The sequence below is a fragment of the Oncorhynchus keta genome, chromosome 30 (genome assembly GCF_023373465.1).
Source record: "Oncorhynchus keta strain PuntledgeMale-10-30-2019 chromosome 30, Oket_V2, whole genome shotgun sequence".
NCBI classification, from domain to species: domain Eukaryota; kingdom Metazoa; phylum Chordata; class Actinopteri; order Salmoniformes; family Salmonidae; genus Oncorhynchus; species Oncorhynchus keta.
In genome coordinates, this window is record NC_068450.1 from 10,275,960 (window position 1) to 10,289,712 (window position 13,753).

Genomic DNA, 13,753 nt, shown 5'->3' on the forward strand with positions numbered 1-13,753 from the left:
ACACAATTCCTAAAAGCTGAAAATGTCCCAGTGCTTTTGGTGGCCTGCACACTTAGATGAGTCACCCGTTGAGCATGTTCTGGATTCCCTGTATCGACATGTACAACCGCATGTCCTGATATTATCCATCAACTGAACAGCCATTGGAGAGGAATGGGACAACATTCCACAACCAACCTGAGTAACTATGCAAAGGAGACGTTGAGCTGCACGAGGCTAAATGTGGTCACATCAGACACCGACTGGTTCTGATCCACACCCCTACTTTTTAAAAGGAGCCTGTGACCAGAAGCAGGAGTCTTCAGTCATGTCAAATCCATAGATTAGGGCCTAATGAATTTATTTCAATTGATCGATTTCCTTAAAATGTAACTAACATTTTTTATTTTAAATCGTGGCATTTATATTCTTGCAGTGTATATAGGGGCAGTTTCCCAGACACAGATTAAGGCTATACCTGCACTTAAGTTAAAAACTCACTCAAATGGACAATCTCCACCAAAAACCTCCTTAATCTGTGTCCAGGAAACAAGTCCATAAAAAATATTTTTTTAAAAAGCACAATGTAGACAATACAAAAGTCAGGTTTAAAACAGTAAATAATGTTTATTCAGTTCTCTCATCAGCTGATTGGTATTGTCATGATGAAGTAAATCAGTGAAAAGGCAGACAGGACTTGTTACATGCTCGATAATAACCATTCAGAACCATGATTCAATTTGGCAATTTAAAATAAAACCATTACTTGCATTTGAGCTGAAAAGACGGTGGTGGTAATACACAGGACTGCCCAGGCAGTACATACACGTTCCTTTAAGAAACAGAGAGAGAACGCCAAAACCAAACTGGGCTGTTCCAATTCAACTAGTCAGTTTAGACTCTTTACTTTCTTTCCGCAAATTCAAGTTCGGGACGTAAAAGACGAGGAGAAATGCCCAGATCGTGTCAACGTCGGGAGAAAGGAGAGTTGGATCACATTCCAGAATCCCAGGGTAGAAAACAAAAAGCCAACGGGAGGGAGGGATGGAGAAGCCATCTTTGTACAATACTCGAGTCGGGGAGACTGACATCAGCAGTTGTAGCTGGCATGGTACATTAGACCAACAGCGTGACGTTCACTGACGAGGTCCCATGTAGCGACCTCCTTCACTGGGTCCAGTACCTCGTCCAGAGCCAAAGCTGGGTTTCTGTGCCATGCCACCCCTGGTGGGGGGGCCTCTGGGCCCTCCTATCCTCTCTCGGGGCCCCCCGGGGCCACCTGGACCTCTGGGGCGGATGTCTCGCCGGTCCCCTTCCCGGGCGGAGCGGGTCTTCTTTTCCTCCACGTTCAGTCGGATGTCGCCTCTGAACTTGATGGGCTACAGAGGAAAGAGGACTGTCAGTACATTCAGATCAGAGTGAAGCCAAGGCTTAAGTGGAGTTAAATTCATCTAATCAGCATGGGACCTAGTAATGAAAACATATTGAAAATAATTCTTACCCGGTTGCTTAGGATTTTCTGTACAGGTTCAAAATCGTCAAACACCACGAACCCAAAGTTGGGAAGCTTCCCTCCGCTGTTGATCCGTAGCTCAAGCACAGAACCATACTCTGTAGGAGGAACCAGATCATAGAAAAATTACAAATCAACCATTTCAATTCATTACTTCACTTGCTACAAAAACATGTATCATATTCTATGGCAGGGACACAGATTGTTTAACATTACAGAACAATGATTTTAATCAATTATTTCAAACCCTTTTTACAGGTCATTGGGGGTGATTAATGAAGACCAGACACCTAAATCTGGCACTTCGACACCCCAGCAGTCAGTTGAAGCCATACAAATCCATTCATTAAAACACTTTTAAATTTTACAGACCATTTAAATAAAAATGTGACATACGCTGGAAAAACTCCTTGAGCTCTGCCTTGTCCACATCATGGGGGACGTTTCCTACGAAGAGCTGGTGAGCGTCTGGATACCTCACCACACGGCGAACCTCCGACGGCTCTCCCTGCTCTCCTTCCCGCACTGCAGACAAAAAGCATGAGAGATCACTTTAGTAACAGACATGCAACTCTTCTCTACATGTCTGATGTTTCCTCAAACAAACCAGACCAACACAGATCAGATTACGTTCAATGTAGTAGACAGCACACTGTAGCAAAACATTTAAAATAGATTTAAAAAAAATAAATAAAAAAAAAAAGTTAAAAAAAAAAAAATCTGTTCTTATTGGGTGACGTCAGGTAGTACCTCCCAGTTTCACTTCATTTTAAAACGTTTTCTACATCCTAAACATGACCCAGCTGTCTGGTGGACGGTACCTCCTGGTCGGGGTCCTCTGTTGACTGGTGGGGGGCCTGGCCTTGCTTCCCGTGGTCTCTGGTCTCCTCTCGGTTGTGTTCTCTGTGCTGCGGCTTCCGTTTTCACCTCCACCCTGGGCTAAAGCGCCAAGACAAAACAATGACAAACCAGACTAGAAGACCCAAGAGAAGACAGACATCAAGCTACATAACCAGTTGATTGAATGTGTTCACTGCCCTTTTAAGAGGAACCTTCATTTAAAAAAAAAAAAAAGTCAACAAATGTGTTTCTTATACCTAATAGTTTTTCTTCAACGTGAAGGATACATCCTAGATACGTAATAGGAGATTTTAGCCCTCTTCGTAATCAATGTAGTACATGTGGTCCTTTCTTCCACTGGTATTTAAAAGATGATTTTTACATTGAGAAAAGTAACAAAGTTAACGTACCGGTGCCGAGGGGACTTTGACGACGTGGGGGGGGATGCCAGAGACGGGGACAGCGCCGCTAGGGGGAAGGTTCTTACTGGTGACAGATGCCCAGGAGAAAGGCTGGAGGAGAGACCAAACAGACGGTATTATATTAAGCTGAACGAGGTCTGGTAGCCGTACAGGGAAAGCACTAGAAGCAAGGTAAAACTAATGAACAACATCAAAAAGAAAAAGGAATTTCTCAGCAATTGCTAATTTTGTAAATAAACTAATCAAAGCTGATATTCATGCAACCAAAATGGTTCTTAAACCAAAACAGAATAGGTGTAGACAGGTCACACATGGGATTGGCTAGTGACCTCAGCATTGACAGAGGATAACCAGCTAAAAACACAGCATCCAGAGACGATTAGACAGCCAGGTCACACATGGAAACCTGACCACCACGTTGACATGACCATACCGTAGCCAAAACGAGGGTTGAGCCCTACCCGGTTATCTTCAGCAGGGGGTGGAGGGGCAGGGTCAGCAGAGGGCAGGGGTGAGGAGACAGGACACTTCTCTGCCTGCTCCTCTGTAGTGTGGTGTTGTTGCTGCTGGGTCTCTGGCTCCAGGACCGGTTTTCCATCCACCACGTCTGGATCTGGCTCCGCCTCCGCCTCAGGTTCAGGCTCTGGGGTTACAGCTACCTCCTCCTCCACTAGCCCCTCTGGCTCGGTGCTGAAATAGCCCAGACACAGATCTAATAATAACCTCGAGCATATTCTGGCCATAGACTTCTCATAAAGAAACTAACGCTCTAATTTGAGATAAGGAACAAGGAGAATATGCATTGCAGCATGCTACCTTCCACAGTTAAGAGGTGGCGACTAACGGAGACGAAACTGTAGGCTAGAAAAATCATGTTGCACTTATTTGGTAAACCAACATTTCGGCATTAGTGCCTTCAGCGTTGCGATGCATATAACCACATTATGCCAAAATGGTGGTTCTCTATCTACACGTGGACACCTGCTCAAACATCTCATTCCAAAATCATGTGCATTCATATGGAGCTGGTCACCCTTTGCTGCTATTAACAGCCTCCACTCTTCAGGGAAGGCTTTCTACTAGATGTTGGAACATTCCTACAGGGACTTGCTTCCATTCAGCCAAAAGATCATTAGTGAGGTCAGACACCGAGGTTGGGTGATTAGGCCTGGCTCGCAGCAGGTGTTCCAATTCCTCCAAGATGTTCGATGGAGTTGAGGTCAGGGCTTTGTGCAGGCCAGTCAAGTTCTTCCACACAGATCTTGACTAAACAGAGGAAAGGGCCTTCCCAAAACTGTTGCCACAAGTTGGAAGCATAGAATGTCATACGCTGTAGGGGTAAGATTTCCCGTCACTGGAACTAAGGGGCCTTGCCAAAACCACGAAAAACATCCGCAGACCATTCCTGCACCAAACTTTACAGTTGGCACGATGCAGTCAGGCAGGTAGCATTCTCCTGGAATCCGCAAAAAAACAGATTTGTCCATTGGACTGCAGACGCTTGGCATTTCCCATGGTGATCTTAGGCTTGTGTGCAGCCGCTCGGCCATGGAAACCCCATTTCATTAAGCTCCCGACGAACAGTTATTGTGCTGACGTGGCTTCCAGAGGCAGTTTGGAACTCGGTAGTGAGTGTTGCAACAGAGGATAGATGTCGGTCCCATTCTGAGAGCTTGTGTGGACTACCAATCAGCAACTGAGTCGTTGTTACTCCAAGACCTTTCCACTGCACAATAATAGCACTTACAGCTAACCGGGGCAGACATTTTAGACTGAATTGTTGGGAATGTAGCATCCTATGACAGTGCCACGTTGAAACTCACTAAGCTCCTCAGTAAGGCCATTCTACTGCCAATGTTTGTGTATGGAGATTGCATGGCTGTGTGCTCAATTTTATACACGGGTCAACAACTGGTGTGGCTGAAATGGCTGAATCCACTAATTTGAAGGTGTCCACATACTTGAGCTAGCTTTCAGTATTCACTCACACAGAACTAATATAATTGCAACATGTAAAGTCTTGGTCCCATGTTTCATGAGCTAAAATAAGATCCGAGAAATGTTTCATAAATACAAAAAACATATGCGCCGGGGCGGCAGGGTAGCCTAGTGGTAAATTCAAATCCCCGAGCTGACAAGGTCCAAATCTGTTGTTCTGCCCCTGAACAGGCAGTTAACCCACTGTTCCTAGGCCGTCATTGAAAATAAGAATTTGTTCTTAACTGACTTGCCTTGTTAAATAAAGGTAAAATTAAATAAAAAAATATATATACATCTCAAATTGTGCACAAATTTGTTTATATCCCCGTTAGCGACCATTTGTCCTTTACCAAGATAATCCATCCACCTGACAGTTGTGACATATGAACAGGATGATCATTACACAGGTGCACCTTGTGCTGGGGATAGTAAAAGGCCAATAAAATGTGCAGTTGTGTCACAACACAATGCCACAGACGTCTCAAGTTGAGGGAGCATGCAATTGGCATGCTGACTGCAGGAATGTCCACTAGAGCTGTTGCCAGAGAATATAAAGTTAACTTCTCTACCATAAGCCATTGTTTTAGAGAATTTGGCAGTATGACCAACCGGCCTCACAACCGGAGACCACGTGTATGGCGTTGTGGGAGAGCGGTTAGCTGATGACAACGTTGAAAACAGGTGCCAGTGGGGTTACGGTGTGGGCAGGCAATGTAAAACAAACTGGGCTTTATTGATGGCAATTTGAACGCACAAAAATACCATGACGATGTGACCAAAAGATTTCCAGTCATGTGAAATCCAGAGATTAGGGCCTAAGGAAGTTGACTGATTTCCTCATATGAACTACAACTCAGTAAAATTAAGTTACTTCATCTATATTTTTGTTCAATGTACAGTACCAGTCAAACATTGACACCTACTCATTCAAGTTTTTAAAAAAAATGATTTTGTATTACTATTTTCTACATTGTAAACATCAGAACTATGAAATAGCACATATTGAAATCATTGATTAACCAAAAGCGGTAAATCAAAACATGTTCTAATTTGAGAGTCTTCAAAGTAGTCACCCTTTGCCTTGATAAGAGCTTTGTACACTCTTGGCATTGTTTCAACCAGCTTCATGAGGTAGTCACCTGGAGTGCATTTCAATTAACAGGTGTGCCTTCAGTCAATCTGTGGAATTGCTTTATATCTTAATGCGTTAGAGACCATTGTTTTGTGACAAGGTAGGGGCAGGCATACAGGTATACAGTAGATTACCCTATTTGGTAAAAAAATAAATAAAAATCCATATTATGGCAAGAACAGCTGAAATAAGCAAAGCGAAACGACAGTCCATCATTACTTTAAGACACGAAGGTCAGTCAATCCGCAACATTTCAAGAATTGAGTTGGACTGCAGCGTGAAGGAAAAGCAGCCAACAAGTACTCAGCATTTGTGGGAACTCATTCAAGACAAAGCATTCCAGGTGAAGCTGGTTGAGAGAATGCCGAGAGTGCGTAAAGCTAAAGGGTAGCTACTTTGAAGAATCTCAAATATATTTTGTTTTGTGTAACGCTTTTTTGGTTGTGACACGATTCCATAGTGTTTTCATAGTTATTTCAGTTCCACAATGTAGAAAATAGTACAAATTAGGAAAAACCCTGGAATGACTATGTGTCCAAACTTTTGACTGGTACTTTATGCAAGTGATCAGTATTTTTGTGTCCTCCACACATGCAACAATGTCCAATAACAATTAAAAAACGTTAATGGCTAGGCTAAATTAAATGAGAAAGGGCTAGATTGCGATTATATTTGAAAACAGCCGTTTCATTTATTTAAATGTTCATGCAAATGGTCCATAGGACAGGTAATTAGCAACAATACACAAATATTAGTGGGAATTGTGTTTTATTACAGTGTAGGAGACCTGTTCTAAGCATTTAAATTAATATCATTTTTCTTTATAGCAGGGATGAAGACGTAACAGGCATTGTTTTGCTTTCCAATAACCCCTGTCAGTGTTGGTATGAGGACATTGTTCTACGTGATTACAATTGAACAGGGTAATTTCTATTCTGTTAGGATTAATTACAATAATCCAAAGGTGGCTGAGGACAGAGGTCCTAATGAGTTGGTAGCTAACCCTAATGAGTTGGTAGCTAACCCTAATGAGTTGGTAGCTAACTCTAATGAGTTGGTAGCTAACCCTAATGAGTTGGTAGCTAACCCTAATGAGTTGGTAGCTAACCCTAATGAGTTGGTAGCTAACCCTAATGAGTTGGTAGCTAACCCTAATGAGTTGGTAGCTAACCCTAATGAGTTGGTAGCTAACCCTAATGAGTTGGTAGCTAACCCTAATGAGTTACACCCCCATATCCAACACTCTCACTAACATACCGTCACTATTATGAAGGGCATGTTTGCCACCACTCTTGCGCCAGTAATACAGACTTATCATCGAGGATAAGGTGAATGCACCAATTTGTAAGTCGCTCTGGATAAGAGCGTCTGCTAAATGACTTAAATGTAAATAAAAAATGTAAAAAGTAGAGTAGGATTGCTGATCTAGTCAAGACTAAGATGATATTAAGAGAAGATGAATAAGTTCCCTTACCAGGGTGTCTGTTCGTAGAAGCCCGCAGCCTCTTCCTGGTTCACCTCTGGTGATGGTACCCTCTCCTCCATCTCCTCCACATCCTCGTCAGACTCTGAAACGTCAACACGAGTCCCACTTAGACGTTTTGGGGCAGAATCAAATACCCATTCCATTGGAGTCATTTATCAGAGGCGTATTATTCACTAGTGTTGACCCATATGCAAGGTAATGTATGAGTTTAAAAAAGCACTGCGATGGAGTTCAATAAGAGTAACACTTCTAACCATTATGTATTAGTCATGAGAAGTAAATTACATATGAAACAACCAGCCAACTGTAAAGCAGCTTCCTAATCTTTAACAGGCTCACCTTCAGGGGGTTCTGAGTCAGAATCCCCAAACACTTCGTCTTGGTAACGGAAAACATCGTTGTGAACGTAGAACTTGTTTGCTACAGTGCCCTGAAACACCAACGTCACTGAATTTCAACACAAAATTAACCCGATAGCGGAACTGGACCACACTAACACAATAATGAAAACGTTTCAAGGACAAATGTTCATCTATACAGTTGAAGGACCTACCTCAGGGGCCAGCACGAATGTCTGCATGAATTTGCGCATGGGCTGCATGTCGTTGGACAGCTCCCCCATCACTTGCACCACCACGCCCTCGTTCAAGGTCGCATGGGCATCCACGTGTCTGATCTTGGTGTGGCAGTCACGAAAGTTCAGCGCCAACACTTTTTTATGGATCTCCTTTTCACATAAATAAAAGACCTTGATGAGAATCTCAAACTTAAGGGTTAGCCTTGTATCAGAATGCCTAACTGACAATACATTAGCCATCTTTAATAACAATGACAGAGCAACGTCATAAAATCATGGTGGGTGTGGATGTGTCACATTGGATATTTGACTAATTAAACCTATATTACTGCTTCACTAAGGTTTCATTAAGTTTTGCAGACATCATTTAGGGAAATTGTTTTGCAGCACGCACCGACTGTCCGTAGACCGCTTCAACTGGTTTGCCATTGTTGTCCAGACCGCCGTGTACATAGGAAGAGTTCTTCCCATAAAACCTAAAACAAGATGAAAAATCAGTTATTTCTTGTATTAGAGGCATAGATAGCTCACTAATATATGAAAGCAGATCATGGAATAGATACTGGTTTGGGACAAATTCTCTAGTACTGTATTGGCTTTACCTGTGCAGGTAGTCAGGTGCCTGGTTGAGTAGTGTGTAGTACTGTATTGGCTTTACCTGTGCAGGTAGTCAGGTGCCTGGTTGAGTAGTGTGTAGTACTGTATTGGCTTTACCTGTGCAGGTAGTCAGGTGGCTGGTTGAGTAGTGTGTAGTACTGTATTGGCTTTACCTGTGCAGGTAGTCAGGTGCCTGGTTGAGTAGTGTGTAGTACTGTATTGGCTTTACCTGTGCAGGTAGTCAGGTGCCTGGTTGAGTAGTGTGTAGTACTGTCGGACAAACTCCCGCCCGACGAGCTGGGCACTTGGCTTCTCCATCACCATTTCTTTGGTCAGCTGGAGAGAACTGAAAAGGGGACAAGGTGTAGTTGTCATCATGGTGTTGATAATTGGCTGGGAGGTGAATAGCAGTCTGATCTCAAATTAAATTTGGTAGGTTGCATACAAATGATCTGTACCCGTTCTAGTCACCATCCGTTTCTGTTCAGTCTGTAATCCCAGTAGCCATAAAGTCAAGCTACACCTGATGACCAAATGTATGTGGACACATCAAACTTCCCCCCCTTTGCGGCTATAACAGCCTCTACTCTTATGGGAAGGCTTTCCACTTGATGCTGGAACATTGCTGCGGGGACTTGCTTCCATTCAGCTACAAGAGCATTAAGGCCTGGCTCGCAGTCAGCATTCCAAATCATCCCAAAGGTGTTCGATGGGGTTGAGGTCAGGGATCTGTGCAGTCCACACCGATCAACATTTCTGTATGGACCTCACTTTGTGCACAGAGGCATTGTCATGCTGAAACCGGAAAGAGCCTTGCCCAAACTGTTGCCACAAAGATGGACGCACATAATTGTATGCTGTAGCATTAAAATCTCCCTTCACTGGAACTAAGGGGCCTAGCCCGAACCATTATTCCTCCACCAATCGTTAGAATTGGCACTATGCATTGGGGCAGGTAGTGTTCAAGGCATCTGCCAAACCCAGATTTGTCCGTCAGGCTGCCAAATGGCGAAGCGTGATTCATCACTCCAGAGAACGCAGTTCTACTGCTCCAGAGTCCAACGGCGGCGAGCTTTACACCACTCCAGCCGACGCTTGGCATTGCACACTGTGATTTTAGGCTTGTGTGCAGCTGCTCGGGCCATGGAAACCCATTTCATGAAGCTCCTGACGAACAGTTATTGTGCTGACGTTGCTTCCAGAGGCAGTTTGGAACTCGGTAGTGAGTGTTGCAACAGAAGATTTACGATTTAATGCGCTTCAACGGTCCCATTCTGTGAGGTTGTGTGGCCTACCACTTCACGGCTGAGCAGTTGTTGCTCCTAGATGTTTCCACTTCACAATACCAGCACTTACAGTTGACCGGGGCAGAAATTTGACAAACTGATTTGTTGGCATCCTATGACAGTTACATGTTGAAAGTTAGTGTGCTCTTCAGTAAGGCCATTCTACTGCGATTGTTTGTCTATGGAGATTGCATGGACGTGTGCTCGATTTTATACAACCGTCAGCAACGGGTGTGGCTGAAAATATATATACACACACAAATATAGCCAATCATGAGACAAATGCAATCCGAGGATGTTACAGGAGGCTGTGCAAGAGCATAAATAATTTGCATTCCAAGTCAACCAATAATTGGTTTCAGTTCATAGTAGTATGAAATTCATTGTGGGAGACAAATGAGTCACCCAGACCCACCCAGCTAAGCTAGTTACCTAGCGTTAGTTAGCCAAGTGTCTATACCTAAAAATAAATAAATAAAGGCCAAGATGCAACACCGGTCACGCCACGGACAGAAAAATAAAAATATAGAAATGACGTTTTTGCCCTTCAGGAAAAAAAAGGGGTATTTATTTAGTTGTCCAGACAACTATCCTAATAGCCAATCAGCTGACAGCTGGAACTAGCTTCGACATCTTTCATAAGCAGCACGTGCGGTGAATAGAACGCTGCTGCCTAGCTGGCTAACCGGCTAACTGGCTAACTTTTCCCCATTCAGATTTTAACTCGGCTAACAGTCTAAAACAGCAGACAAACTGTTCATTTTCGACAAACTGATATTGTAAACATTTAAACAAAGAGGCGCTGGATGGTAAAACATTTATATTTAAATACACCGCTAACTGGGCAATCATGTCTCGCTAGCTGTTCCATTAGCTAAACTAAATAAATCAGGAAAGGCCTTTCTTTCAACCATCGGATTAGCTGACTATTTAGACAGTCAATTTGGGCATTGGCCGACTGATTAAACCCACGTCAACCGATGCAATGTCATTAGTCACACATTGAATAAATGAAGACACGAATTTTCTAGATGGAGTTGTGTTCCTTAACACACAACTCCCAAGATGGATTTTAGCTTCATCATGCGAACTAGCGTTCACGTTAAGATTAAGGGTATTAACAGCAGCGGATATTTATTTAATCATGATACACAGGGTATTGTACTTACCAGGAGGCAATTGTTCAAATCGTTAATAAAGTGATTTCACTGAATCACCTCCGCTCTGCCAGGCGGTAGCTAGAACAACGTGTTCGGCTGCTCTTTTTACCGGTCTCAACTGTGTGACACGGACAACCTACCGTGATTCCCCCCCCCCCGAGATATATTAACCAATTAATGTACGGCGAGAGGAACTGTGTCACCAATCAAATGTTTGTATTCTAAGCAGTTTAGTCTACAACCAATTGTTGTGGAGTATGTGTCTACCTGTCGTTCTAAATGTAGCCAATAGGAGACGTGGTGGATTCCGGTTATAGGCACGCGCTTGGTAAGACATCTGACGGAGCAGCAGCACGCCGGATCATGGCCCCGAACGAAATTGTCGGGGGTATTTTTCGTTGCACTTGGTTCAGCTCCCCCGGCACACATTTTTAATTTAAGCTTTATTTTAAGAGGAAGTCGTGCTTAGACCAAGGTCTCTTTCAAAGATGAGTCCACAGCCTTATTTCTATTACAGCATATTGGATGACTGGAATATAATTAACATTCACCAATCAATAGGTATAGGCTACCACATGATACGCATTGTCCCTATACCCATCACGAGGTTGCTACAACCTAGCCTACGAATGAATGCACCTAAATTGTGAACACACAGGTCGAGAGATTTGAGATGATAGACAGACATGTAAATACCGCCTTGCACACTAGCCTGTATCTAGCTGATATAGTGCATGGTTTCCCAAACTCAAGTCCCCGTGCACAATTGTTTTTTTGCCAAAACACTACACAGCTGATTCAAATAACCAATTCAGCATGAAGCTTTGATGATTTTAATCAGATGTGTAGTACTAGGGAAAAAAAAAAATGGGGCATGACCAAGTTTTGATTACACCCTAGATCAGTGTTAAGTCATTAGTCCCGACTGTTTCTATGGGACAAATTCAGGTATGTTAATCCCAATTACATTCCGTTTAATTAAATGTTTTCCAACACAATTGGCAGAATGAATACACCCCTGATCACACACAAACAGTTCACTTTCATAGCCAAAAAAAAAAAAAATTGTTGTATTCCTTCTCACATCTCTGCACTCCTCATCTCAACTTTTTCCCCTCGCTTGTGGACAATACATCAGCTGTCTGACCAGGTGAAAAAAAAACTTTCCAAGCCAAGCCTTCATATCATAACCGCTACATACAACTTACATCATTGTCACCATATTAGCTAAAGTAACGTCATAGTAAACATAGCTAATAGATCTAACATGTTAGTAAACCCACTCTAATCATGCAGTACAGTCAGTAAGCAGTTTAGCAGTTACACCGGCGGGCTCCGGTGGCAATACATTTGTAAAACCAAAAGTTTACCTTGACTTGGAGTTCCAGTGTTGGATGGTCAGCCAGCTGGTTAACATAGCATCCCTCTGAGCAGGGTGTTTGAGTAGGCTAAGCTGCATTTGCTAGCTAAATGAGTGAAAACTCTCCCCTCCATTTTTGAAAATAATATTTGTTCAAAACTATTCTCTAACTTTTAGTCAACTACTCACATGTTATGCAGTACTAGGCTAGCTGTAGCTTATGCTTTCAGTACTAGATTCATTCTCTGATACTTTGATTAGGTGGACATGTCAGTTCAATCAAAATTATCTTTGCTTACTTACAAGCCCTTAACCAACAATGCAGTTCAAGAAATTGTCAGGAAGTGTGTTTTAGTAAATAAACGCACCGTAAACCAAGAAACACAGACATGAAACAAAAACACCTGGGGAAGGAACCAAAGGGCGTGACATTATATATATATATACAGGGAAGGTAATCCGGGAAGTGATGGAGTCCAGGTGAGTCTGATGACGCGCAGGTGCGAGTAATGACGACAGATGTGCGTATGGCTGGTGAGCTAGAGGCCAGAGAGGGAGCACACACACGACAGAAATAGAGTTAAGAAAATATTTACTAAATAAACAAAAGTAAAAATAAAAAGTAGCACATGCTGCAAGAGCTCTGATCGGTTGGAGGATGTCCTCCAGGGGTTGTCAGACAGGAAGCGGCGCAGGTCCTAATCCAGGCACTTGTCATCTCCCGTCTGGATTACTGCAACTCGCTGTTGGCTGGGCTCCCTGCCTGTGCCATTAAACCCCTACAACTCATCCAGAACGCCGCAGCCCGTCTGGTGTTCAACCTTCCCAAGTTCTCTCACGTCACCCCGCTCCTCCGCTCTCTCATTTACATTTACATTTAAGTCATTTAGCAGACGCTCTTATCCAGAGCGACTTACAAATTGGTGCATACACCTTATGACAACCAGTGGAACAGCCACTTGCATCTAAATCTTGTTGGGGGTGAGAAGGGGGGTGAGAAGGATTACTTACCCTTACTTACCCTATCCTAGGTATTCCTTGAAGAGGTGGGGTTTCAGGTGTCTCCGGAAGGTGGTGATTGACTCCGCTGTCCTGGCGTCGTGAGGGAGTTTGTTCCACCATTGGGGGCCAGAGCAGCGAACAGTTTTGACTGGGCTGAGCGGGAACTGTACTTCCTCAGTGGTAGGGAGGCGAGCAGGCCAGAGGTGGATGAACGCAGTGTCCTTGTTTGGGTGTAGGGCCTGATCAGAGCCTGGAGGTACTGAGGTGCCGTTCCCCTCACAGCTCCGTAGGCGAGCACCATGGTCTTGTAGCGGATGCGAGCTTCAACTGGAAGCCAGTGGAGAGAGCGGAGGAGCGGGGTGACGTGAGAGAACTTGGGAAGGTTGAACACCAGACGGGCTGCGGCGTTCTGGATGAGT

The 13,753-nt window shown here is 43.6% G+C and overlaps 1 protein-coding gene across 6 annotated transcripts; it reads right to left on the reverse strand.

The window, feature by feature from the left end:
• Positions 1-581: 581 nt before the first annotated feature.
• LOC118373098 (ras GTPase-activating protein-binding protein 1-like) lies at positions 582-12,745 on the reverse strand. Of its 6 annotated transcripts, none has more exons than XM_035759165.2 (12): positions 12,343-12,745; positions 8,756-8,872; positions 8,324-8,405; positions 7,906-8,079; positions 7,692-7,782; positions 7,341-7,434; positions 3,216-3,444; positions 2,743-2,844; positions 2,314-2,431; positions 1,889-2,017; positions 1,481-1,590; positions 582-1,358 (listed from the first exon to the last, which is right to left on the reverse strand). In XM_035759165.2, the coding sequence occupies exons 1-12, from the start codon at positions 12,429-12,431 to the stop codon at positions 1,116-1,118; spliced, it is 1,578 nt and encodes a 525-aa protein (XP_035615058.1). In that variant the 5' UTR covers positions 12,432-12,745; the 3' UTR covers positions 582-1,115. The 6 variants fall into 6 exon arrangements, with proteins under 6 accessions (XP_035615058.1, XP_035615059.1, XP_052343496.1 ...); XM_035759166.2 differs by lacking the exon at positions 12,343-12,745 and adding an exon at positions 10,982-11,141; XM_052487536.1 differs by lacking the exon at positions 12,343-12,745 and having other exon boundaries at positions 8,700-8,762.
• Positions 12,746-13,753: the final 1,008 nt, after the last annotated feature.

Coding starts and splice junctions, on each gene's coding strand:
- LOC118373098 (XM_035759165.2), bottom strand. CDS start 12,431: ATGCAGCTTAGCCTACTCAAACACCCTGCTCAGAGGGATGCTATGTTA. Junction 7,435..7,691: donor TGACTCAGAACCCCCTGAAG/GTGAGCCTGTTA, acceptor TTGACGTTTCAG/AGTCTGACGAGGATGTGGAG. Junction 2,845..3,215: donor CCCCTGCTGAAGATAACCGG/GTAGGGCTCAAC, acceptor TCTCTCCTCCAG/CCTTTCTCCTGGGCATCTGT.